The sequence below is a fragment of the Zootoca vivipara genome, chromosome 2 (assembly GCF_963506605.1).
Source record: "Zootoca vivipara chromosome 2, rZooViv1.1, whole genome shotgun sequence".
Taxonomy (NCBI): Eukaryota; Metazoa; Chordata; class Lepidosauria; order Squamata; family Lacertidae; genus Zootoca; species Zootoca vivipara.
In genome coordinates, this window is record NC_083277.1 from 62663570 (window position 1) to 62687564 (window position 23995).

At 44.0% G+C, this 23995-nt stretch overlaps 1 protein-coding gene across 2 annotated transcripts in view; it reads left to right on the top strand.

The window, feature by feature from the left end:
• FAT2 (FAT atypical cadherin 2) overlaps window positions 1-23995 on the top strand; it is a 107777-nt gene that overhangs the window by 36255 nt on the left and 47527 nt on the right. For both annotated transcript variants that reach the window (XM_035105701.2, XM_035105703.2), the window contains exons 3-6: window positions 373-687; window positions 16995-17056; window positions 19607-19918; window positions 20679-20889. In XM_035105701.2, coding sequence (XP_034961592.2) covers window positions 373-687; window positions 16995-17056; window positions 19607-19918; window positions 20679-20889 — 900 coding nt within the window. The remainder of the gene's footprint in view (window positions 1-372; window positions 688-16994; window positions 17057-19606; window positions 19919-20678; window positions 20890-23995) is intronic.

Here is a 23995-nt window from a genome sequence, read left to right on the forward strand (position 1 = left end):
AGTGAAATCCTTTCACTGACCGAACAAGTTAGTTAGATACCACCCACTGAAAATAATTCAGTATTAATTAATGCATGGACAGTATATTTTCATTGGCTACTTCAGACTTCCTCAACCTCGGCCCTCCAGAAGTTTTTGGCCTACAACTCCCTTGATCCCTAGCTAGCAGGATCAGTGGTCAGGGATGATGGGAACTGTAGTCTCAAACATCTGGAGGGCCCGAGGTTGAGGAAGCCTGGGCTACTTTGTCTTTAAAGGGCTTCGGAGTAAGAAATCCACTTACTGTACTTTAATTTTTGAAAGGGATTCTTATATACATATATATATAATTGTGGAATCCATATATTCCCCCCTCTCTTTTATTTCTCTTAGGTACAATCTTTACCACAGGTCCGCTAGACAGAGAATTCAGCAGTCATTATTGGTTGACGGTGCTAGCTGTCGATACAGGATCAGTCCCTCTGTCTTCTGTGGTTGACATTTACATTGAAGTCACTGACATAAATGACAATCCACCTCAGATGTTGAGACCAATTTTTTATGCCTCTGTCCTGGAAAATTCCCCGGCCAACACCTCCATCCTTCAGGTTGAAGCTACTGACCCAGATTCTGGTTCCCAAGGGAAGCTGACCTTCCACATCATAAATGAAAACCATAATAGATTTTTCGCCATTAATCCTGTCACAGGTAAGGAATAAACACATGCAGATTCTGTGTTTGTTTGTTTTTAATCCTCCCTAATGTGTATGAGGTTTATTTTATAAGGAGTAAAGTCTGGTATTGCCCACCATTTACAAAGACTCGATCTCACTATGGGATCTTTGCTTGTTAGGAAATACTTAATAATTATGTCAAAGACACTCCTCCGCTGCCCATTACCACAAACGAACAAAATGTTGTCTAGAGGGAACAAATGTTTCTTGCTTGGTTTCCTCGCTTGGAGCAGGTGGAAGATAGATGAATGAGAAAACATAAAAATATTGATCATTGCTTTTTCAGTGCAATGAGTATAAAACATGAATAGGCTACTATTGTCTGAATATAGGTCTTATGATATTGAGAATTCATTCACGCCAGGCTAGGGGAACCTGTGGCTTTCCAGATGTTGCTGGTGTTGTAATTTATTACCTGCCCTTTCCCCCTAAGGTCCTAGGATGGGTTACAACAACTGAAACACAGTGTTAATCAACAGATTAAAACAGCTTACAACCACAAAAATAAAAATAAATTAATTAAAGTTAGTCCCAGGATGTTAAGTTACTTTCTTGAATTAAAAAACAACAGCCCCAAACCACTGTTGTTATTGTGTGAACTGGGAGTTTGTGCATCAAGAGCAGTCAGACTGAGAAGAAATAGCCTTTTAGAAGCTCAGGCTTCAGCATTCGTATTCAATGCAAACCGCTATCAACACTAGCCAAATTCCCCTTGCTTTACCATTTCTATAAATCTGAGCTGTGTCTATCACTTTCCTTGTTTTGTCAGTGCTAGCAGAGGAGGTATCAACACAGCCTTTCGCCTCCATTATGTCTGTGTCATCTCTAGCTTAGGGAACAGATCCATCCAGATTGTTCAAATCCTACCAGTGTTTAATGTAAACTGCCTCTGAAAAGTATTCTTCTGGGTCTGGTGTTGGGCCAGTCTTTAAACAAAGCACTCCTGCTGTAAGTGACGCAATGCTAGAGACATTGGCTTCATTCACTGCATGATGCGGAGTTCCCAATTGGGCTGCTATATGTGTATATTAGGGATATGGGTGAAGTGTATTGGAATAGTTCCCTAGTTTTGAGTTTGTGGCTGACAGTAGGAGAGAATTGTTGATGCACCATGTTGTCTTCAGGCAGCAAAACCGGCTTTGTAGTTTGTGATTTACAGCATTTAAATAGGAGCATGCAGACTCTGGCACAACCTTTGCCATGACGAGTGCCAGTAGCTGGCATGCCTGGTATCTTTTCAGTTTCATTTCATTGATTGCTTCTAATCTGCTTTGTATTTTGATTTTTTTTCATCTATTGCTTATAACCGGCTTCTCCTTCCCAAGGGAAATAAAAGTAGACCACAACATATCAGAATGATCAATCAATGTAGCCATGAATAGTATATCAAAAAAACGAAACAAGTAAATATCAGAGTCATATCCAAACCAGAGCAAGGATACAATAAATCTGTTAAATCCATAAGAATTAATTAATTCAACAACCATTTCCATTAACTGTAAAATGAGCAGTCTGAGAAGCACGGCATATAACAGAATAAAAGTCAATTTATTTTTTTTAGCCAGAAGGGTTTATGTGAAGTGATGGCACACCTCAGAACCTCCTACAAAAAGAGTGCCCTGTGGATCAGATCAAATGCCCACCAGTTGCCAACCAGATGCCTATGAGCAGCCCACAAGTTGAACATGACACAACCACACTCTCTTGCTAGTAGTCAGAGGCACGCTGCCTCTGCTTCTGGAAATAATATAGTCATCGTGACTAGTAGCCGTTTGTAGACTCACTGCCCATGAATCGGCCAATCCCCTTTTAAAGCTGTCCATGATGGCGGCCATCGCAGCATCTTATGGTAACAAATTCCATAGTTTAACTTGGTGCTGTGTGAAAAAGCACTTCCTTTTGACTGTCCTGAATCTCCCAACATTCAGCTTCATTTGATGGCCCTGGGATCTACTATTAGGAGGGAGGCAGAAAAATGTCTCTCCGTCTATTTTTTCTGCACCCTGCATGGCTTTACACATCTGTGTTGTGCTTTATACACCTCTATTGGGTATTACTTGTCTTTTTCCCCTAAACTGTAATTCCCCAAACACTGTAATTTTTTTTCTGATAGGGGAGTTGCTCCAGCCCCCTGATCACTTTGGTCGCCCTTTTCTACACCTTCCCAGCTCTGCAATACTCTTTTGAGATGAGATGACCGGAACTAAACATGCTATTCCTTCAGATCTCAAGGAAATAAACAACTATCTGACTTTCAGAAAAAAATCTGAAGGCAGCCCTGTTTAGGGAAGTTTTTTTAATATTTGATGTCGTTGCTTTTTTATTATTGCTATTGGTGTTCTGTTGGGAGCCACCCAGAGTGGCTGGGGAAACCCAGCCAGATGGGCGGGGTTTAAATAATAAATTGTTATTGTTATTGTTATTCCAAGTGCGAACACACCATAGATTTGTATGAATGGATTATTTATTTTAATTCTTGAGCTCTGGCAAGACATTGGCTTCCACTCAGCCATATGAACTGTAAAAGTTTCAGTATTATGTTGTCGTTGTTCTCTCTTCAGTTCTGTTCTAGATACGGTAGTTAAGGTGCTAGAAGAGAGGGATGATGACCCTAGTTACATATGTGAGGGATTTGTTAAAGTGAGGAAGGCATAAGTGAATGGGATGCATGTGCAAAGGGCAATGTCAGCTAAGGAAGTTGGATAGATTTTTGGGAGATGAGCCAGAATTGGCTGAAATCCTGCACGGGGAATGCGCCACACGGCAGCAGTTTGCAGCTCCTTTGTGACACTTCAAACTACCTGCCGCTGGCAATGGATTTATATCCCTACCTGAGCTGATGGCCCAGCTGAGCTTTTGCCAAGTGCTTTCTCACTGGGGAGCTTTTACAGTCCAAAGAAGCCATTTGCACATGTGCTCGGGAACCAGGCATTCAGCTGGAATTTTCTTTGAAGCTTTTCTTGCTGCAGCTCAAGCAGCCAAGAAGGCCAGCTGCTTCTGAAACCCAGCAACAGGTTGGATTTTGAGCAGTACAAAGTAGGAAGGCAGCTCCATCTGCCCACATATCTTTGGATCGCAGTCTGTGGCAGTTTGCGAGCCTCAGACTATCCAGGAATAATAACAGGGTATTAAAGAAATTCAAAACAAAAGATTTGGTGTAAAAATGCGGTGTTGATTAAATGGGTCCGCTACACAGTTATAATGTTTCCTTTGGTAAACCTTTTAAAATGTTAGTAACACTTCAACTCTTTATGAAAGAGCTTCTGCTGTCAAATCTGTGTGATTCTTAGATAATAAAAAAATGGCTGTTTTAGGTTCCTGGGCATGTACAGTGGTACCTCGGTTTAAGTAAACAATTGGTTCCGGAAGTCTGTACTGAACCTGAAGTGTACTTAACCTGAAGCGAACTTTCCCATTGAAAGTAATGGAAAGTGGATTAATCCCTTCCAGATGGTCTGTGGAGTACTTAAACTGAAGCGTACTTAACCTGAAGGGAACTTTCCCATTGAAAGTAATGGAAAGTGGATTAATCCGTTCCAGACAGGTCCGCAGAGTACTTAAACTGAAAATACTCAAACCGAGGAGTACTTAAACCGAGGCGTGACTGTATAGAATGCCTTTCTTTCACCATCAACTAACCCCAAGCTGTCTTCCACAACGTTGGGTTACTCAGAGAAGTCTCCAGGCAATCTCATTAAGCCCCAATGCATCTCTTTGTACAAGTGAGAGAGCAAGCCCCGTCACCTTATTTTCTTGAACTCTCACTTCTGGAAGACATGCTTGACTGGAATGACAACCAGGACCAGCCAGTGCAGGACCACCTAGTCCTTTCAAGGTCACTTTTTTTTCCTTTGGGCGCTTCCTGATTCAAAGGGTAGCTCAGCTTTTGTGTATTATGCTGTCATTTGGTTGGTGAAATTGCTCAGAATTCTTCTTTGCATCAGGCATCGCTTTAACCAAGTTCTATTAATCTACACATTATGGATTAGCCGTAAACTGGCTCGTCTTGTCTTTTTCTCCAACCACATATTGCTCATTTTCCCGCCGCAGGGCTAATTGTGAAGAGTAGCTTGTTATTTCATTCATCTTTAAGCTAGCTTTCATTCCTGATTTGTTGGGTTACACCCATGGCTCTACCCTTGGTTTATTATTTTCCTTTTTAAGAGAGGGAAAGATGGAAGGAGAGAGTGAAAGAAAATAGAGATGTTTTGCAGTACCTTTTCCAAGATACAGTATTCCATTCCCTTTCCCCTCTTTCTGTTGTTGTTGTTGTTGTTGTTGTTGTTGTTGTTGTTTTATCACCACAACCCCTGTCAGCATTCCATGGCTACTGAGCATGCTCAACTTGTGTCTACCCTAACCCATTTGAAGCACAAAATATAGTTTTTCCTCAATCCAGAATCATTGATGCTCTGCCTCAACATGCTGTTTTCAATCTGGATTAATTCTAGATGCTGCTGTCCGCAAGGGTGAGTGTGGTTCCTTGATAACATCCCCACGATTAGGTTAACAACACCTTTTCTTCTCTGCACACCCCCAGGTGTACAAAAAAGGAATTGGTGACTGTGATATGCATACCCACAACATCACTGGGCAGGTGCAGGTACAACCCTGCATTGCTGGGACCGCTTACATCAGTATTCAGATGGACACACCACAAGATGATACAGAATCAAATCTGCAACGAGCTTTTGTTTTTGGAATGAAACCCTTTTCTCAAGAACCACTTTTGGGGGGGCAAAGGAATACAAAGTAGATCTATATGGTAGGTGGACTTTGTAGAAAAAACCAAGCGTGCGACCTCCATTGATTCTGCAATAAAACTTGTGGACGCAGCTGCCACTCACATTGAGCTGTTTGGGCTCCCTCTATCTTAGAGGGTTTCTTTCTATTATTATTATTTTAATTAATTAAAGAATTAATTATCTTCTACAAATCTCAGGGATCTCTAAAGCCTGTTGTCAACAGACACATCCTTCTTGCACACCAAATAATGCCAGCTTTAGCTACAGAAGGCTCCACACTTGGAGATGAAGTTTGCTCATAATGCAGAGGATATGTTTACACAAACAGAGAAAGAGAGAGAGAATAGAGGGCACTAAAAGAGGGCCCTGCGTTGCTGATTGAGGACTCCTGTTATGCGATACTGGCAAACAGCAGTTAATGCTTGGATGAGAAGATCTCTAAAGAAACGGATGCATTCAGCGAGAAGAATAGTGGATGATACTGGATCGAAGGCTTTTGTAGTAACTGGAGAACTTGGATTTCTAACCTTTCCTCCTGCAGCAAGCCTCTGCATGCTCGGGCTGTTCCAAAACGTAATCTGCTGCCTTTTATTACCAAGTCTTACATTCCTGGATTTAACTCTTGGAATTAGGAATGATAGAAAATGAACCCAAGAGGTACATGTAGAAAAGCCCACTCCTGGCTCAGATTATCTCCCTTTCTGCTTCTGTGTATGGACAAGTAGATCAAAGTTCTGAAATGCCGGGGGGGGGGCTTCTTCCACACAGTTCTTTTAGTACTAGTCTACACTGGTACTACACTGGGATGCGGGTGGTGCTGTGGGTTAAACCACTGAGCCTAGGGCTTGCCAATCAGAAGGTTGGCGGTTTGAATCCCCACGGTGGGGTGAGCTCCTGTTGCTCAGTCCCTGCTCCTGCCCACCTAGCAGTTTGAAAGCACAAAGTGCAAGTCAATAAATAGGTACCGCTCTGGAGGGAAGGTAAACGGCGTTTCCGTGCGCTGGTCTGGTTCACCAGAAGCGGCTTAGTCATGCTGGCCACATGACCTGGAAGCTGTACGCCAGCTCCCTCGGCCAATAAAGCGAGATGAGCGGCGCAGTCGAACACGACTGGACCTAATGGTCAGGGGTCCCTTTACCTTTACACTGTTTACAGTCAACCTACATGCAGGCTTGAAAGCTTTAAAGTTTTTTTTTTTAATTTTAAAAATAGACTTTATTAGAGAGTTTTTTTAAAAAAAAATACACACACTAGAAAATATGCACACACTAGAAAATTTGAGATAACTTAATAACATAGGATTAAGCTTTAAAGTTAAATTGGTTTTAGTTAAGAGAGAAGTAACATCCCAGTTACACACATATTCAGCAAGTGAAAAGCTGGTTTAATATTGCCACCACCCCACAATCCCCAGTATGTTATACATTGTGTAGCAGAATACATGATGCAATTTGCAGCAGTTAGCCACTAATTTCATATATATCACAGTGCATTTATATTATACGTGTTTGCTATGGACACCTGCTTATTGCAAATCGAAAGCAATAAGATACTAGCCCCTGATATCTGCATTGGTCTAGACTTCTCTGAAGATGTTGAAAGATGTCGACCACCGCTTATGAAATTGCATAGGTTCAACATGTCAGGTGATGAGCAACTTGAGTCAGGAGCAATGCTCTTTTTGAAACCATGTTGGTCATCCTCTTCAAACACACAACCTGGATCTTGAAAAATCTGGACCCTAAACCAAATGCAGCAATTTGTAGGAATTCACAGGATCTGGATGGGGTGGGGAGAATTATGTTCTCACACTTTGAGTCCCTAGGAGTTCAAAGGATAAGGAATGCAAATTGTTGCTAAAGCAGCAAATTTTAGGCAAACCACTTAAACCTCATTTGGTTGGGGGCCCCCTCCCACAACGGACACAGACATGCCCAGTAACTTGATTTGCATTCTTTTAAATCCTTAAGTTCTAATAAGGTTGGACCAGGACTTTGTCCTCAGCTCCACCTTTGTCAAGAGAAATTGGGGCTTGCTTTTTATGCTTGGCCAACTGTGCAGTGTTAATATTTCTGCTTCTGTTCTGACATGACTGGATGTTCTTTCTCTTTGCTTGACGAAAAGCAGAAGCCAGGCATTCCATAACTGCAGGCAGGAACGATCCATTCCTAATTCTCTACATGTGAGCTCAGACATATAGGTAGCAAACTCCGAACCAGGAGTAAAGAAACCCAGAGGCTTTGCCCCCGTGGTTTAGAAATGATGTAGGAACCGGTAGCTCTCCCTGAGGCACAAACACCATGGCAAAATCTGCTAGCATAAGCAGGTCAGTTGCTTTGCCATGAAGTTCAGTCACTCATTCCCCATCACACAATGGAAGAATATGTACTATTTAATGAGGCCTGAGCCGATTCCAAAGGACAATTCAGCACACACTGAAGTACTTTCAGGGCCCATTTGCACCACTTTAATACAGTGCTGATACAACCTGGGAGCCCTGGGTTCAAATCTCCAGAGAGGCATAAAGCTTACTGGGTGACCTGAGTCAGCCACAGTCTCTCAGTATAACTTATGTCACAGGGTTATTGTAGGATAAAACTGGGGGGACATGGATGTCTCCTTGGAGGAAAGGCGACATATCGATGTGCCGATTTTGTTTTAAAAATGCAACAGAATCATTTGTTGTTGTTGTTGTTGTTTAGTCGTTTAGTCGTGTCCGACTCTTCGTGACCCCATGGACCAGAGCACGCCAGGCACTCCTGTCTTGCACTGCCTCCCGCAGTTTGGACAAACTCATGTTCGTAGCTTCGAGAACACTGTCCAACCATCTTGTCCTCTGACGTCCCCTTCTCCTAGTGCCCTCAATCTTTCCCAACATCAGGGTCTTTTCCAAGGATTCTTCTCTTCTCATGAGGTGGCCAAAGTATTGGAGCCTCAGCTTCACGATCTGTCCTTCCAGGGAGCACTCAGGGCTGATTTCCTTAAGAATGGATAGAATTCCAGGATTTGGGGAGTGGGCAGGGAAAGCTTAGCAAGGAAGGATTCAAAGTTTCTAATAAATCAGCAAAACACTACTGGACTCTCTTTCTGTGACTGGAAAACACTGCTTTTGAGAGGCTTTTGAACTGTATACAGCACATCAGACACAGGGCTACCTGAATCCAATTCTGCAGTGAGTGTGGAGGACACTTCAGAGCTACAGTCAGGCGTTGGTCTATTTGTAATCCAAATTGGTTGATCAACATAAACACTTTGGTGCTGGGCTTTTCAGGAGTTTAGTAATGAAGCCACTCACGTTACCGATTAACTAGGGCAACAGCCTAATAGGAAGGATTGCCCCGGCGTTTCTAAGAGACCCAGCGCTCTAGTCATTTCCCTCTTGGTGATTTTCAGCAGAGGGCACAGATGTTACATTACTCCAATGCAGCTTTAGCAGCATCGATGGATGAGGGATTTGAGGACTCTCGGCCTTTCAGAAATGTCTTTATCTCGTGATTGTACACAGATACTTGAAAATGTGCTGAATATTGCTGTATGAATACATTTTGAGGGTCAAGCCCACCTTCCAACGCCTAAACCCACCCAATGGCTAGTTTATTTACAGTAAGTAGGGCTGCATTCTTCACCCCTCATCCTTGTGGCTTTGACGAACAGTAGAGTCACCTTCACAGCTTGGCCACGTATCGCAGTGGGAGGTGGAGAGCTGGACAATCGGGGCTGATCCCTGCCCCAGCTCCAGAGTGTGAGGTCCAGTGGCTCCTGGGTTGGTTCAGCTCCACCTCTTCCCCAGGGCTTTCTACTGGATTCTACTGCCAGGGAAACTACCTTTGGGCCTCCTGCTCACCTGCCCATTCATTGGGTAAAAGGGAAAGGCCATTCCACTGCAGGGATTGGCACGAGACCAGCTCAGCTGAGAGACCCAAATAGAGGGACACCTCCATTCTATCCAACAACAACAACAAGCCCAGCTAAATAAAACAGTAATGTTTATGCTCTGGACATCAGTTTTCCAAATATTTTGGTCACATTCACACTTTAGATTTGTAGGTATTCATTTAAAACAGGCATCCCCAAACTCAGCCCTCCAGATGTTTTGGGACTACAACTCCCACCATCCCTAGCTAACAGGACCAGTGGTCAGGGATGATGGGAACTGTGGTCCAAAAACATCTGGAGGGCCGAGTTTGGGGGTGCCTGATTTAAAACATCTTAGGCGTACACCTAAAAATGTAAAGTGTAGTGAAGAAGGACAGCATGCTTATTAAAAGCAAAAAAGTTTTTTTTCTGTCTAAAGTGGCAAAAAATAAAATTGTATATCTTTGGGGAAACAAAAGCTTTAGATGCTGCACTCTGCCTGTATTCCTAACCCTTAGCTTTTTATAGGAAAATGAGTGGCAGTTAAAAAAGAAAGCACATTCACTCTAATTAGTTTCTCCTTAATGCCAACCCCATGTCACTGTATCTTCCTAGATGTGCTGTGAACATGGATCCACGTCAACACATCTCATATTTGTGTGCAGGAGCAAAAACACCACAGCTCTATTTTGGAATTAGTGCAATTAACCATTAACCACAATTGCTCTCATATCTCATTACAGGGTGTTTAACAGACCTTGTAAGGAAATCAGTGGGGTGTGTGGCATGGACTGGAATCACAGGGCAGCCAAACAAGATCTCCCTCTAAAAGTACAATCTGCCTTGTCAGGGAGAAAAACAATTAAAAGCAGGATGAGAGAAATTAGGGAAATAAACCCCAAAGCAGGGGGGGAAAGGCAGACGTATTACTCCTGATTTAACATGTGGTCATTCTACATTGTGGGAGCATCAGGAAGAGGATGTGGGTGCTCTATCTTCTCCATAGCTGCCAAGTTTTCCCTTTTCTCGTGAGGAAGCCTATTCAGCATAAGGGAAAATCCCTTTAAAAAAAGGGATAACTTGGCAGCTATGATCTTCTCCCACTTAATGATTCTCCCCTGCAAATGCTTCTCCAGGCTCCTAAACCAGAATTAATTGTGACTAGGGTAAAAAAATGGCTGGAGACATTTGCAAAGAAGAATTTGATGGTGGGAGGAATAAGTACCTGAAAATTCTCCCATGCAAATGCCCCAAAGGGGCTCCATGTAATAAGGATTAGTTGCAGATTCTTCCAGTTCTATTCTTATTGTTCAAAAGTTCCAGGATGCTTTGGGTTCTCTCCAGTTGTCTTCCAGCAAAACAATAATTTCGGAATGTTGGGGGTTTTTTTTTTAAAAAAAATTGTGGATCAGCCTTCACACTTGGCTCCTTCACTGTACATTTTCTCTGTTTAGGGTTTTTCATTTGTTTGTTTGTTTGTTTGTTTCAGCCTGTTCTTTGTATTACTCCAGCACAGAGTAAAAATTAAAAATAGGTTAATAAGAATAAAGGTGCTACATTTCAGGAAGTAACTAATTTTCTTCCTTTTTATATATATTTTATATCTCATACCAGCAATCCAGGAGATTGTTTCCTTGTGTGTCATCTACTGCATTATTCTTCATCTCAGCTCATATGATACCAGTTTTAGGATTCCTGTCCCTTGTGCTGTCTTCCTGTCCTGTGAAGCTTCCTTTTTTTCTTTTCTTATTATTACATTTCTATTCCACCTTTCTCCCAAGGAGCTCAAGCTGTTGTATATGGTTCTCCCTCTGGTGTACGTTAGGCTGAGAGACAGTGAATAGTTATAGGTCTCGTTGCAATCACTTAAACTATTCCATTACGGCATAAAATAGAACAAATAGTCGCTCTTAATTTTGTCAAACTCCAGCTATTTAGCTTCACAGCAGCCATGGGAATTGGGATGAGAACCCTTTCAATCTGCATTGTGATGTACAGTATATCAGCTTTCCCCCCCTTCAAATGTGAGGGAGGGGAAAGTGGCAATTTCTTATTGCTCTGTTAGTTTATTTTAAAGCTTACTCACAAGTAAGTGAGGTCATAAAGTATAGGAGGAACACTTAGCTTCTGCAGAGCACCCAAACCGCAGTGAGTCACTTTTTGTATTACCACACAAATCTGTCTCTACCTGCCCATTCTCCTCTTGGTGGAGAATTTGCCTTTAGTTTTGCTATCAAAACCAGGATCCTTGTGGTGAGCTCCCCATCCCCTACTGGGGAAGCCATGAGTGTGCCATGTGAGTCAAATGCTGTGGGTTTTCTTGCCGTAATTAGCAGCCTCAATTGATACGGTTCATGGGTGGGGAAACCCATTATGTTGTGGACCTTGACTCACACAGTCAGTTGATTTGTTTAGAATATTTATAAACCTCCCTTCGCTGAATTTGGTTTCAGGTTAGTTTCCAGGATTAAAAATATCAAAATGCAAGAAACCATAGAGTACAAACAAGATTTGGAGCCTTGGTGCCAGATGAGGACATTCAATATACAGGGGGCCAAGCCTGAAAGGGCCTTCTCTCTAGTTGTTACCTGCTTCACTTAGAACAGAGAGAAAGGAAAGGCCTCAGCTGTTGGTAGATGGTGGGCAGGGTAATATGGAAGAAGATGCCTGGCCAGGAGGTGGGGACATGGCTGACATCAGGGGATTAGCTTCCCCAAGCAGTTATAAGGCCCACAGCTCAGTGAAGTGGCTCACTATTGCATGCTGGGACATCCTTGCAGGTTCCTCACTGCCTGCCCATCCTGCCCAGCCTAGTGAAGAAGTTGTGGGTGAAGAGAAGGAGGAACAGCAGTAGGCGCTCCCACCATTTCCTTGAGTTGGGCCTAGAGTGAGAGAAAGCAGGCTACGGTAGCAGTGAGGACAAAAGCCCACTGAGGACCAAAACACTGGTATGGGAGGACATTAATAGCATCACATGTAATTTGGCCTTCAGTGTGTGGACTGAATACGTGTAGGAAGAGGTGGAGTTGTTGCCCATGATGCCAGCCTCCTCCTCACCTGTGTGTGCTCACACTGCACACTTAGAACACCTGCAAAGGGCTGCTGTCAACAAGCACCTCTGCACGGTGCATTCATTCTCTGCTCTGCATGAGTCAGTCATCCTGGCTCCATATGTAGGGCCCAATTTTGCAAAGACCTTTGGGCTGCACTTCAGAGACCACATGCTTATGTGCTTTGCCCGAAGCTTTCTTCATGGCCGCGAAGAGGAATGCAAACATTCCTTTATGGTTTCGTTGTTGCCCTTGGGATCTTCTGCTCATGCTTAGATGTAAGGATGAAATAAACAAACAGCAGCCCAGACGTGGGCTCTATGCAGAGTCCATTAAATTCGTCTTGTTGTAACACATTGTGTTCTTTGGTTTTAAACATAGTTTATAAGCCAAATATCCAAAATCCCTCAGAGGGAGAAAGTAAAGAACAAGTAATGACTGCTAACTGAAGCCCTGTTCCAAATACTTACATCACAATCCCTGGAGCTGGATAGCACGTCCTGTTTTCCCATGGAATCGTCTTCTGCTCTGCCTATAGCTGCTCAGCGCAACTTGCAACCTGCCAAACCAAAACCCAACTCACGTGTTTTGTATTGCTGTCGCTAGTCAATCTCATGCCTTTTGTAGTCCCAGAAAAAACAGTAATAACAAGATATAAAGCCTCTTGTAGGCTATACTATACATGACTGATGAACTGTGCTCAGTTTGGAGGGTCACAGGTTGCATAGGTCAGGCCTGTATGGAAGTTACGAGGATGAACTGGAATCCATGGGCCAAAGGGCTGGGAGCCATGATGGTTATGTGCTCCATCCAGCATTGGAGGCAAATTCCCACTGAATAGTATCAGGATGCTGTCAGCGGCTCCTGGCTGGCTGCCTAGGAAAGTATAAAGACAAGGGAAGGTTTCTTACCGTCCTTTTTTATTCAATATTTACAGAGAGAGGCTATAGAACCCAGCCTCTTGGATAATGGTGATGTCCCAAGTAAATCTCCACCCCACCCCCATCTCTCTCACTTCCTCATTCGTCACTTCTACGGGTGCTGCTACGTGCTCTCTGTCTTTGAACTCGTTGCTCTCCTACTTTTAAAGTTCTGGGAGAAGGAGGGTCTGGGAGGCTTTCCAATGACACTGTGTCCGTCAGCTGTCACTCCACTTCCGCCGCCTCCTCTTCCTCTCCCATTATTTCCCAAGTTTTCCCCTCATCTGCCTCTGAGCTGTGTCCTCCCAGAAACCACTGTTGTAAAGCTATACTGTCTTCCTCTTCCTCCTCCCTGGGAGAGTCAGGATGGGGAGGCGGTCTCCACCAATCACAAGCAAGTGCTGTTGCACTTAAGTCCTGCTTGTGGGCTTCTCATGGGCATCTGGTTGGCCATTGTGAGAACAGGACACTGGAGTCTATGATTATTATTATACAAGATTATGGACCACTTCACAGCATGAAGCCATCAAAGTGGTATCCAAGATCAGAAGAGAATAAAGCGCATAAACACAATCTCTAAGAACAATAAAACCATCCATACAAGCCCCACAAAACAATTTAATTGGTGATAAAATTAATACTCCATAAATGGTTGGGTTACGCCTCAGGGAAAGCCTTCCTAAACAAAAGTGGATTCAGTAGTCATTTAAACTAGATGGGCCCTTGGTCTTATTGAGCAGGGCTCACCCTGGGTTCTTCTGGTGAGTACTGGAGTGTTTAAAAAGGACTTAACCCCTGACAGTTAAGTCCAGTTACAGATGACTGGGGTTGTGGCACAAGCCCAAGAGACTCAGTGGTTATAGACCACAGCACCACCCGTTTCCCTACTGGAGCGTTTAGAGAGCTCCACCTAGGAGGAGGTTGAGGAGGGCAGGCCTCCTGCACTTCTAATATTTGTGTAGTGGGGGGGGATTTCAACAGGAGTAACAATATGTCATCATGGGTAAAATTGGATTTGAAGACTGGTCTGGGTTAAAGTGCAATATTTTATCCTCAAGACTTGGGTCCACTGCCAGCATACAGCACTGTTGTTGCCTGAAGTGGAACCATGGGCGTAGGCAGGGGGCAGGAGGGGGCAATTTCCCCCCCCCAGAAGAAAAGGCTGAGGGGTGCAGGCGTGGCAGCCCCAGGCTCCCGCTCCTGGCGCGAAGCTCCAGAGGCGCGCGGGGAGCGTAAGCGGAGGAGTGCTAAGCAGGAGTGGGGAACGTAAGCGGAGGAGGCAGCCACAGGCTCGCATTCCCCGCGCGCCTCTGGAGCTTCGCGCCGGGAGCGGGAGCCTGGGGCCGCCTCCTCGGAAGAGCTGGGCGGCGCAGGCAACGTAGCCCCCACACACACATTCCCACTGTGGCCCCTCCCTCCCGCCCCTTGCCCCCCCTAATTTTTATCCTGGGTACGCCCCTGAGTGGAACCCAAATGGCATCCCCTTCGGTAGGTCCAACGCTTTACAGTGTGTTGCAGCATCGTTCAGGCACTGATTCCTGCCTTCATCCCCCCCCTCCCCATTTCCATGGTGCAATCTGATGCAGTACAATTCACTCTGATATGTAGGCGGGCTGACCCTGCTTAGATCATGTATCCTGACATAAAAAGAAATCCCTCCTCACTTTAATTCATGTTTCCTGCCGCTGCAACATTGTTCCCCTGTCCCCCTCCCCGTCCCCCACCAGCTATAAATGACTGTAGCAGAGGCTGCCATCGAAAGAACAGATTGTGTCAACACATTATTTACAGCTCGTCTCTTCACCTTTAGTGGAATATTTCCCCATAGCAGGTAAATGAAGCGAGAGATTGGATCAGTGAACGATGGGTCTAGAGCTAAACCTCTTGCCTTAAGGTGATTCAGTGGCACGAGGCCAGTGACCAAACTAGAGAGAACAGAAGAATATATAGAGGGAGCAAGGATCAACAGACATCGTCTGGTTTTCTAGTAAAACTCCTTGCTCTAGGACATGGATGGGGAACTTGTGGCCCTCCACAGGTTGTTGAACTGCAAGTCCCATAATTAGGATGCTGTTATGTCCTTAGGGCAGATCAGTCCTGGAAGTCTGAGGGAAGGATAAAGCCACTGATGCTAAGGAAATTATAGTAATCTCAAAGGATAATAAAGTTTAAAGTCTGTCAATCCTACCTCTTTGGCTGATCAGTTACCAGTGAGTAAGGATGAGGGAGAAATTGGATTCCCTTTGCATTTATAGGCAACCCTGCTTTATTTGCGCTTTCTGAAACAACACGTGAACCGAAACACAGCCTTCCCTTCAAATGCTTGTTTCTCTGAATTCTGCAATGGCATTCTTCAGCCAAATAAAGTATGCATTAAAAGCTATGCATTAGGGAAAATAACACCCAAAAGTGCAGTATAGAAGGTGAAAATTTGTGCTGCAAAAATGTGTGCATTAGAAATCTGTTCTAAAGCGCTGAATGGTCATGAGAATTTTTTAAAAAACCCACAAACTTTTGTAGAGAGTAAGAGTTGGACGAAGGGGAAACTGAGAGAATAGGAAGTTGGCCGACTTACCCATCCCTACAAGTAGGCATGTTGATCTGTCTTTCTGGCACCCTTGGATCTTATCTACTATCTGTTAGCTTGCTCATGTCAGCTTCCTCTAAAATACAGCATTGACTGGGTTTTTTCCATGTAGCGTTACTTCATTTGCGAAAGCTGAACAACAACCATGACATTTTCCAGAGCTTCTTGCAGCTGAAGATAACAAGATATGCTGCTAACCATACATGCATACATCAGGAAAGATTGAAATCTACAGCCTTCAAAATGGAGCCGATGTTTTTGCAATATAAAGTGCGTCTAAGAATGTGCATGAAGGCTACCTGCTCAAGCCTTGTTGGCATTGTTTTCAAATTAGGGACCATAGGACTGAGGAGGCACAAGTGTCACAAGGAAGAAGTAAGCATAGTTCAAAACGCTGGCTTACGATTTTTTAAATTATTACTATTAATCCTTATTTAAGGATGTAGGTGGTAGTATCACTGCTATAGGAGGCTGTTTCCCCCCTCTACCGCATTTCAAACCACATGTGGCGGCAACCAGAGGGTAGACCTTTTCTGTGGTGGCCCCCTGACTGTGGAATGTTCTCACCAGGGAAGCTCATGGCTATGTTCTACTTTCAGAGACCGTATGCCTCCGAACACCAGCACCCTGAGCTAGATGAATGAGTGGACTGACTTAGCTGCTTAAGTTCCTGTGCCCCACTGAGAGCTCTCTCAATCCTCCAGAAACTCAGCCAGATGGGAGGGGGTAGAAATAATTTATTACTATTATTATTATTATTATTATTATTATTATTATTATTATTATTATTCCACTCTGAAGTCTGAAATCTCCAGAGGGTGGAGGGCCTCAAATATTGCATTATTCGGTGAGATGAATGGGAAAACTTGGTGGAGGTGTCAGGGAATGAAATAAATCATTTCTGGTTAATATAAGAAGTATGGAAAACTTCCATGGTTGGGAGGCAGGAAGTGTGTGTTGTTGTTGTTTTTAATCTATGAGCTTCTTTTGCTTGTGGCATAGATTTGCTTCAGGGCAGCATCACCTTTAGAATCGGCTCACGTTGGCATGGCAGGTGAGCGTGGCACAGCATCACCTGGGCTACAGCTCTCGGATCTGACCGTGCTCTTTTTCTTTCATGGCAGGCCTGATTTATACCACATCTCGGCAGCTCGATCGCGAATACAGGGCTGAGCATATCTTAGAGGTGAGTGATGACGAAGTTGTAATTACTTTTATTTACTTGAAAGTGGTGTGTGTGTTTTTAAGTCCTCAAAGAACATTTCCTTGCAAGTCAGAGCACACCAAAGAGGAGGACTCATTCCATCAGTTCCAAATTGCTCAGGAAGATAATTGCTTGTTCTGCATTTTTGTGGGTTTGCCCCCAGTGCCAGCCTTGCTAATACCTCCTGGCTTAGCTTCTTAACTGAAAGGCTGCAGCAGGAATCTTGCCGCTAAGTCCTTGCAGAGTAAAGGGGGGGGGGCAAGTGGTTTCCTGCCCCTTTTGACAAAATAGACACTTAGGGGATTTCATTACTACATGGTATTGAAATGCAGTCTCAGAGCTAAGAGGCAGTAGGTTGCAGGTTCTGAGGCATTCATAGGAGATGTTCTAGACCAGTGGTGTCCAAACATTTTTCAAAGAGGGCCAGATTTGATGAAGTGAAGGGCCATGAGGGCCGACCGAAGGGCTGACCAAAGTTGGCCTATTTTTAGAATTCAAGTTGTTGAGCTTTTTTTAGGATTAGGCCCTGCCTGTTCTACACTACATCAGTCTCAGACAGGGATAAGGGAGGAATTTGACTCCATTTGCATATGAAGGCAAATTTATCCAATCTACACTTTCCAAAACAATGAGCAAATTGAAACTCGGGCACCCTTCAAAATTCATACTCTGCTCCAGAAAAGTAATGGTACAAAAATGCACAAATTAGAGTAAAGTGTACATAAAAATGCATGTATTAGTGAAATATATTTCTTTAGCTTTGCAAAAAAAGTATTTATTCAACAATATTATGTGAAGATGTATATATTAAGAGAAATGCACACTAGAATGCTGAATTTCATTGACTTTAAGAAAAAATAATATCGCAGGCTGATGTCAGTGTGTGGGGAACTGCTCTTAAGGTTGGAAAAATGAGAAACAGAGGAAAAAACAAAATGGATTTTTTCACCCATCCTTAGTCTCAGCCAGTATGGCCAAGTGTGGTCAGGGATAATAGAAGCTGTAGTCCAAAATTTGTAGAGGGCCCTGGTTTGGAGAAGGCTGGTTTTAGAGTAAGGACTATATTTTCAGTCAGCGGTGTCTCCTGCCTATATCCTGAAGATGCTGGGGATTGAACCTGTGACCTTCTGCATGCAAGGCAGGTGCTCTACCATTGGGTTTTAGCCCATCCTCCAAAAGAAACATAAGAAGTTGCCTTAAAAAGAAAGTCAGATCACTGGGCCATGTAATGCAGTTTTGTCCATGCTGAATGACAGTGGCTCTTCAGATACAGATGCTGTACCACTGAGCTGTGGCCATTCCTCTAACCACTGTGCTGCACTCACACACAGTCTGAGAAAATAGCTCATACCAAAATCCATGGGTGCATTTCAATAAATATGTAGCACATATTCAGATTGCCAACTTTTGAAGAGTTGTCTCTGTCAGAAGGTGGAGTACTACAGAAGCTCTGTGAGAAGCAAGTACAGGCTTGGAGCCCTTTAGCAGTTTTTCTTGGGTCTGGAGCGGAGGTTGGATATATCCCAGCACACAGCATAAGATGCACCTCACCCTTTTTTCTCTTTGCCTTTACACCAAATAACTCCAAAGAAAGCAGAGGGGACTCAGACAGACTGTTTCCCGCTCACCACCACCCTTTTCCCATTCTGGCCAGCTGGCATTCTTAGTCTAAACTTACATTACCAGCTCTTGGCTGCTGCCTGAGAGAATCTGCTCCATTTTGCAGGCTAGCTTCTACAAACAGCAGCTCTTTCAGATGAGCTATATTCAGCTTGCTCCAAGATTCATTATTGGCAAGAGTCAATGCAAAAGAGAATTTGTATTGGACAGCATCTCTGAGATGACACCTTCATGAGTGGTCTCTGTTTTTTGATTCCCCAATAACTCTCCACCTAACACATGCACACCTAACTGTTTGGGTTGCAGTTCAGTGTTGTGCATGCAGAAAGTCCTCGCAACTCCACTTTCTGAAACTGGGCTGAACCACTCCCAGTCAGTGTAGACAGCACCAAGTTAGATGGACCAGTGGTCTGACTCAATGTAAGGCAGCTTCTGTAAGGTTACATCCAACTTTGCATGATGGGTCTTCTCCTCACGCAACAGGACTTCCCTCTCCTCTCCCTCCATGCTCCAAAAGGGTCCCCCAATGTACACTCAAAATCTGGAGCAGATTTTGAGGGTACACAGGGGCCCCGAGGGGAAGCAGGGCAGGTTCCATTGAGCAAGCAGAAGTCTGTTGCCTGAATGTGACAGCAGCATTGGATGCAACCCTTAACCCTCAATGTAGGCAAACCACACATTGTAACACTTCAACCACTCCCAGAAGACTTTGTCAGATAGGAGATCCTCCAGATGTTGCTGGACTACAACTCTCATCATCCCAGAGCATTGGTTATGCTTACAGGCATCATGCAACATCTGGAGGACCTTGGGTCTTCTCCTCTGCCATAGCAGGGAAACATCTGGGTTTCATGAGCATTAACTGTTTTTTTGAGGCTTCAGATCTGATACTCTGTTGGCTTTTCCTTCTAGGTCTCTGTTTCAGACAATGGGGATCCAACTCTGAAATCCACCAGTAGAGTGGTAATCCACATCACAGATGTCAATGATAATCCTCCCACATTTTCCCAGAAGTTCTTCATGGTTAATCTACCACAGAAAACAGGATCTGAGACTCCTTTGCCAGTCTACAGGATGATTGCCACAGATCGGGATGAGGGACTGAACTGCCAAGTCACTTACAGCCTTGAAGAAAACAGTGATGGAGTCTTCAGCATCCACCCAGTGACAGGCATGGTCTTCTCCAAAAAGGCTTTTCCTGTCCAGGAGTACAACATATTGACGGTGAGTGAGATATAGGAAGTTAAGGAGGATGGAGGGAGACAGTAGTTTTTTTTCTTGAGTATTTAAGGGCTTTGTAGTCAAAGAGGGTGTCCAGGTTGTTGTTGTTTAGTTGGTATACTGCCCTTCATCCATAGATCTCAGGGCAACATAATTACATCAAGAACCTGTGAAACCTATTTAGCCCAAACCTGCCATAAAACAACAGCAACACATACATTGCAGAAGACAAAATACTCCATCACCTTCTTCAGTTTGCATGGGTAGTCCAAGAGCAGTTTGGTGGGTTATCACTGGAAGCCAGTTACTGGGCAGCAGTAGCAAGAGAGGGTTGCTATTTTCAAGCCCTCCTTATGAACTTCCTGGAGGCATCTTAGCTGACCACTGCGGGCAGCAGGACACTTGACTAGATGGTCAGGTCCAGCAGGGGTCTTCTTATTTTCCTCTGTATGTTGAGCAACAAGCTCTGCAGGGTACAGAGTCAGACCAGAGTAGGCAGCTTTACATATGCCAAAGAAATCCTATAGAACTCTTGTATTGCACGAACCCTGCTAAGTTAACAGGGGCAAGCAAATGGATGCCATTCAGGTGTACACTTTATCTACCAGCTGAAGGAAGGCAAAGGCAACTGCAGGCTGCCCACTTTGTGGTGCTTCTGGCAATAGAACCACGAAAGGTCCGATTGTCCTATTAGGTTCACTCGGAACATTGGCAAGAGCGACTTTGGTTTCCACTGCATGTAAGCTGGTGTCTCTCTTGGCAGCTCAAGGCTACTGATGGCGGCAGCCCACCACTCTCTTCCAGCGTGAGGCTGCATGTCAACTGGATCCCTAAGCCCCTCCCGTCCTCAGAGCCTCTGACTTTTGATGAGCCTCATTTCAACTTTGCTGTCATGGAAACAGACCCAGTGAACCACATGGTGGGAGTGATCAGCGTGGAGGCTGGGCTCGGCCAACTCTGGTTTAATATCACAGGTGAGTGGCATGCGGCTGGGAAATGAGCTCTGAGGGTGACTCTGGGCTGACAAAATGCTGCCTCGGTTCCCCAGATATTTGGCACACACATGCCCCGAGCGAACAAAGGCTGTTTATTTTAGATGGCAGGCACATTAGAGTCAAGGCCTTGGCGCTGGCAAGGAGCAGCATTGAGGCTGACTCAAGCAGTTGTCCCACAAAAAGCATTGTGCAGGTTTTGCATTACCTACCCATCGCACTTTGCGAAATGGCATTTCTGGCACTCTCCCAACCTTAAATGAAAATTCTTGTGTTGCAAACGGGCAAAAACACATCTTTGCAGCTCACAGGAAATATGTGGTAATCATAACTATTCCCCACAGCAATAAAAACAAACCAACAGGAGAGAGAGAGGGAGAAACCACAAGGGGTTTTGAAAGTCCTTAAATGTTAAGTTGGTAGGGAGCTGCTATGAATGCCCTTGATAAAAAATCTATTATGTTTATTTCTATTATTCTCTAATTCCCCCCATTAGTTGGACATGTCCTATGCTTTCATTGTGTATAAGGATGTCTAAAGATACAAATCTCATCTGTATATTTTTGCAAGAGTTAAGAGAGACTCATTCTAGTTAGATATTCCAGTGTAATGATCAATGCATTTTTGTTGTTGTTGTTGGAGATATGGACCTCTCTGGGATTAATAATTGGGACACTGGTGGGTGTCCACTGTGGTCCTATTTCCATCTTCAAGAACTCATAGTTCTGAAGGGGGTTTACCTTTTTTATAGTATATTGCAACATCTGTAAGATGTTCCCCAGGTTCATGTAGGTTTTCATGCACATTTAATGGTAGAATTTCAGGAATGCATAGATTTTTGAAATAATTATTAGGTGCTAAGATCATTTCATTTCATTTCATTTGGATCCTGTGCATCTGACTGATCTTTGATGTATCTTTCAGCTGTATTGATCTGTGGGTGCGCAATTCCTATTTCCTGGCGTTACATTGCAGAGTTAAGGTTTACTTTGGGGCTTGGGGGTTTTGTTTGTTGGTTTGTTTTTGTTTTGAGTGAAGCCATTCCTGAAGGCTGATAGTTTGCAGACCTGCAAGAATTGTCCTTCTCAGGGCACCTCCAAGGAATGCTTCTGTGCCTGGTGCAGTTGGGCATGGATAATGGAGTACAAATACAATGAAGGCAGGACAAGAATCAACACAGTACAGAATTGACAATGCTTGAGGAAAGTTTACTTTTCTGTGGGACAGTCTGCCCGCATTGTGTCCCTTTGCAGGTATTTTCTTTGGAATTTAATCTCAGTATTTATCTATTCTCCTAAATCAGACACTGTTTACAATATGGGATATCAACCTCCTGCACAAAGTGACTCCGGCCAATCCTTTGCCCTGAATCATTACCCTGGTTGGCTAGCATACTCAAGCTAGCATTGGCGGAGGTTTTTTTTGTTGTTCTTTTTTAATCCTTTTCTATTTTACAAATTGTGTTTTACACCCCTCCATTCTTCCAAGGAGCTCAGATTGGGATGATATGCATGATATGTGGCTCTTTTTATCTACACAAGAAGGAAGCAGAATGCAGCCTTCTGCTTTAGACAGTGGGAAAAAGTGGTATATGGGGCTCCTCTGTAGGGATGGGGAATCAACAGCATCTGGAGGACCATTAGATCCCTAGCCCTGGTCTGTTTCTGCAACTGTTCAATTAGCATTATAGAATTGTAGAGCTGGAAGGGACCACAGGATTCGTCTAGTCCAACCCCTTGCAATGCAGGAACTTTTTGCCCAGCGTGGGGCTCAAACCCATGACCCTGTGTCTCATGAGCTCCCAACTGAGCTATCCCAGGATGATTAGGCTTCCCCAGAAAGTGTGGACTTTCCCTAGTGTCACAGCAGAGGACATTGTGAGTTCACACATAGAGCTGCCCTTGAGTTCCAAGCCAAAAGTTTCTCTTGGCGCTATAATGCCCTTCCCTTCCAAGTGATTTATAATGCAAGTCAGACAATGTCCGCACCTGTCTGCTCAAATAGTTCTACATGTTCATTTTCTTCCAGACATCATCTGGCCCCATCCCTTTTCTTTTTGCTCCTTTTCTATAAAGACACTGTTTCTTTAAAATTTTGGTGCCTCCCATTCACTCTCATTTTCATTCCTGGCTCTTCCTAAATCACTTCAGTAGAGTCAAACACATTTTCCCTTAGGGACATATTTTTCTGAGTACTCAGACCAAAGATTCTTTCCCAGACCCCCCATTAATGGTTGTTGGAACTGCTATTGTGGGATAGGCTTTTGTGAGTGTAACAGGCCCTAACTGGCCATTACCCATGAGATCGCTGATGACCACCAGTGCCTCACCACCTCTGTCTTTCTCTGCCATTTTCTCTACTCGTCTCATTTTATTTGAAACATAGTTTTTTTAATAAAAAAAATTGGAGGCTTACTACTTTCTCCAATACCACCCAAGCCAAGAGTGCTCACGTATCAAGTCAGGTGGCTTTTACGAGCAGGGCTACACTATGTACTCTATATAGTTTTGCTCCACCATTTCAGGAACTCATACAACAGCATCTTAGTTTCCCCTTGTTATCTGTGAAACTGTTTCTGTTATCACAGAAACCACAGCTTCTTGAAAATGGCCATAGTTCCTATCTCACCTGCATCAAGGCTGCCCTCTATCCATGACACAATAGATCCATGGCGACCCTCCATCATAGCCTCCCAGTTCCTGCTGTTCTGCTTCAAGGAACTCTACTTCCAGATCTCTGGAACACAAATAGGGCCATAGGAAGTTTCCCTGTAATGTGTCAGGCTATTGGTCCAGCTAGCTCAGCATTGCCTATATTGACTCGCAGCATCTCTCTGGGCTTTCAGGCAGGGGATCTCTCCAAGCCCTACCTGGAGATGTCAGGGATTGAACCTGGGGCTTTCTGCATGCAAAGCAGATGCTCTACCACTGAGCTGTGGCCCTTCCCCAATGCCATTTTTGTAGCTAGGTGTGTGGTTTCCCTTTACCCAGTTACAAATCATAGGATCATAGATTTGGAAAGGACCCCAAGGGTCATCTAGTCCAAGCCACTGAAATGGAGGAATCTCAACTAAAGCACCCTCCACAGC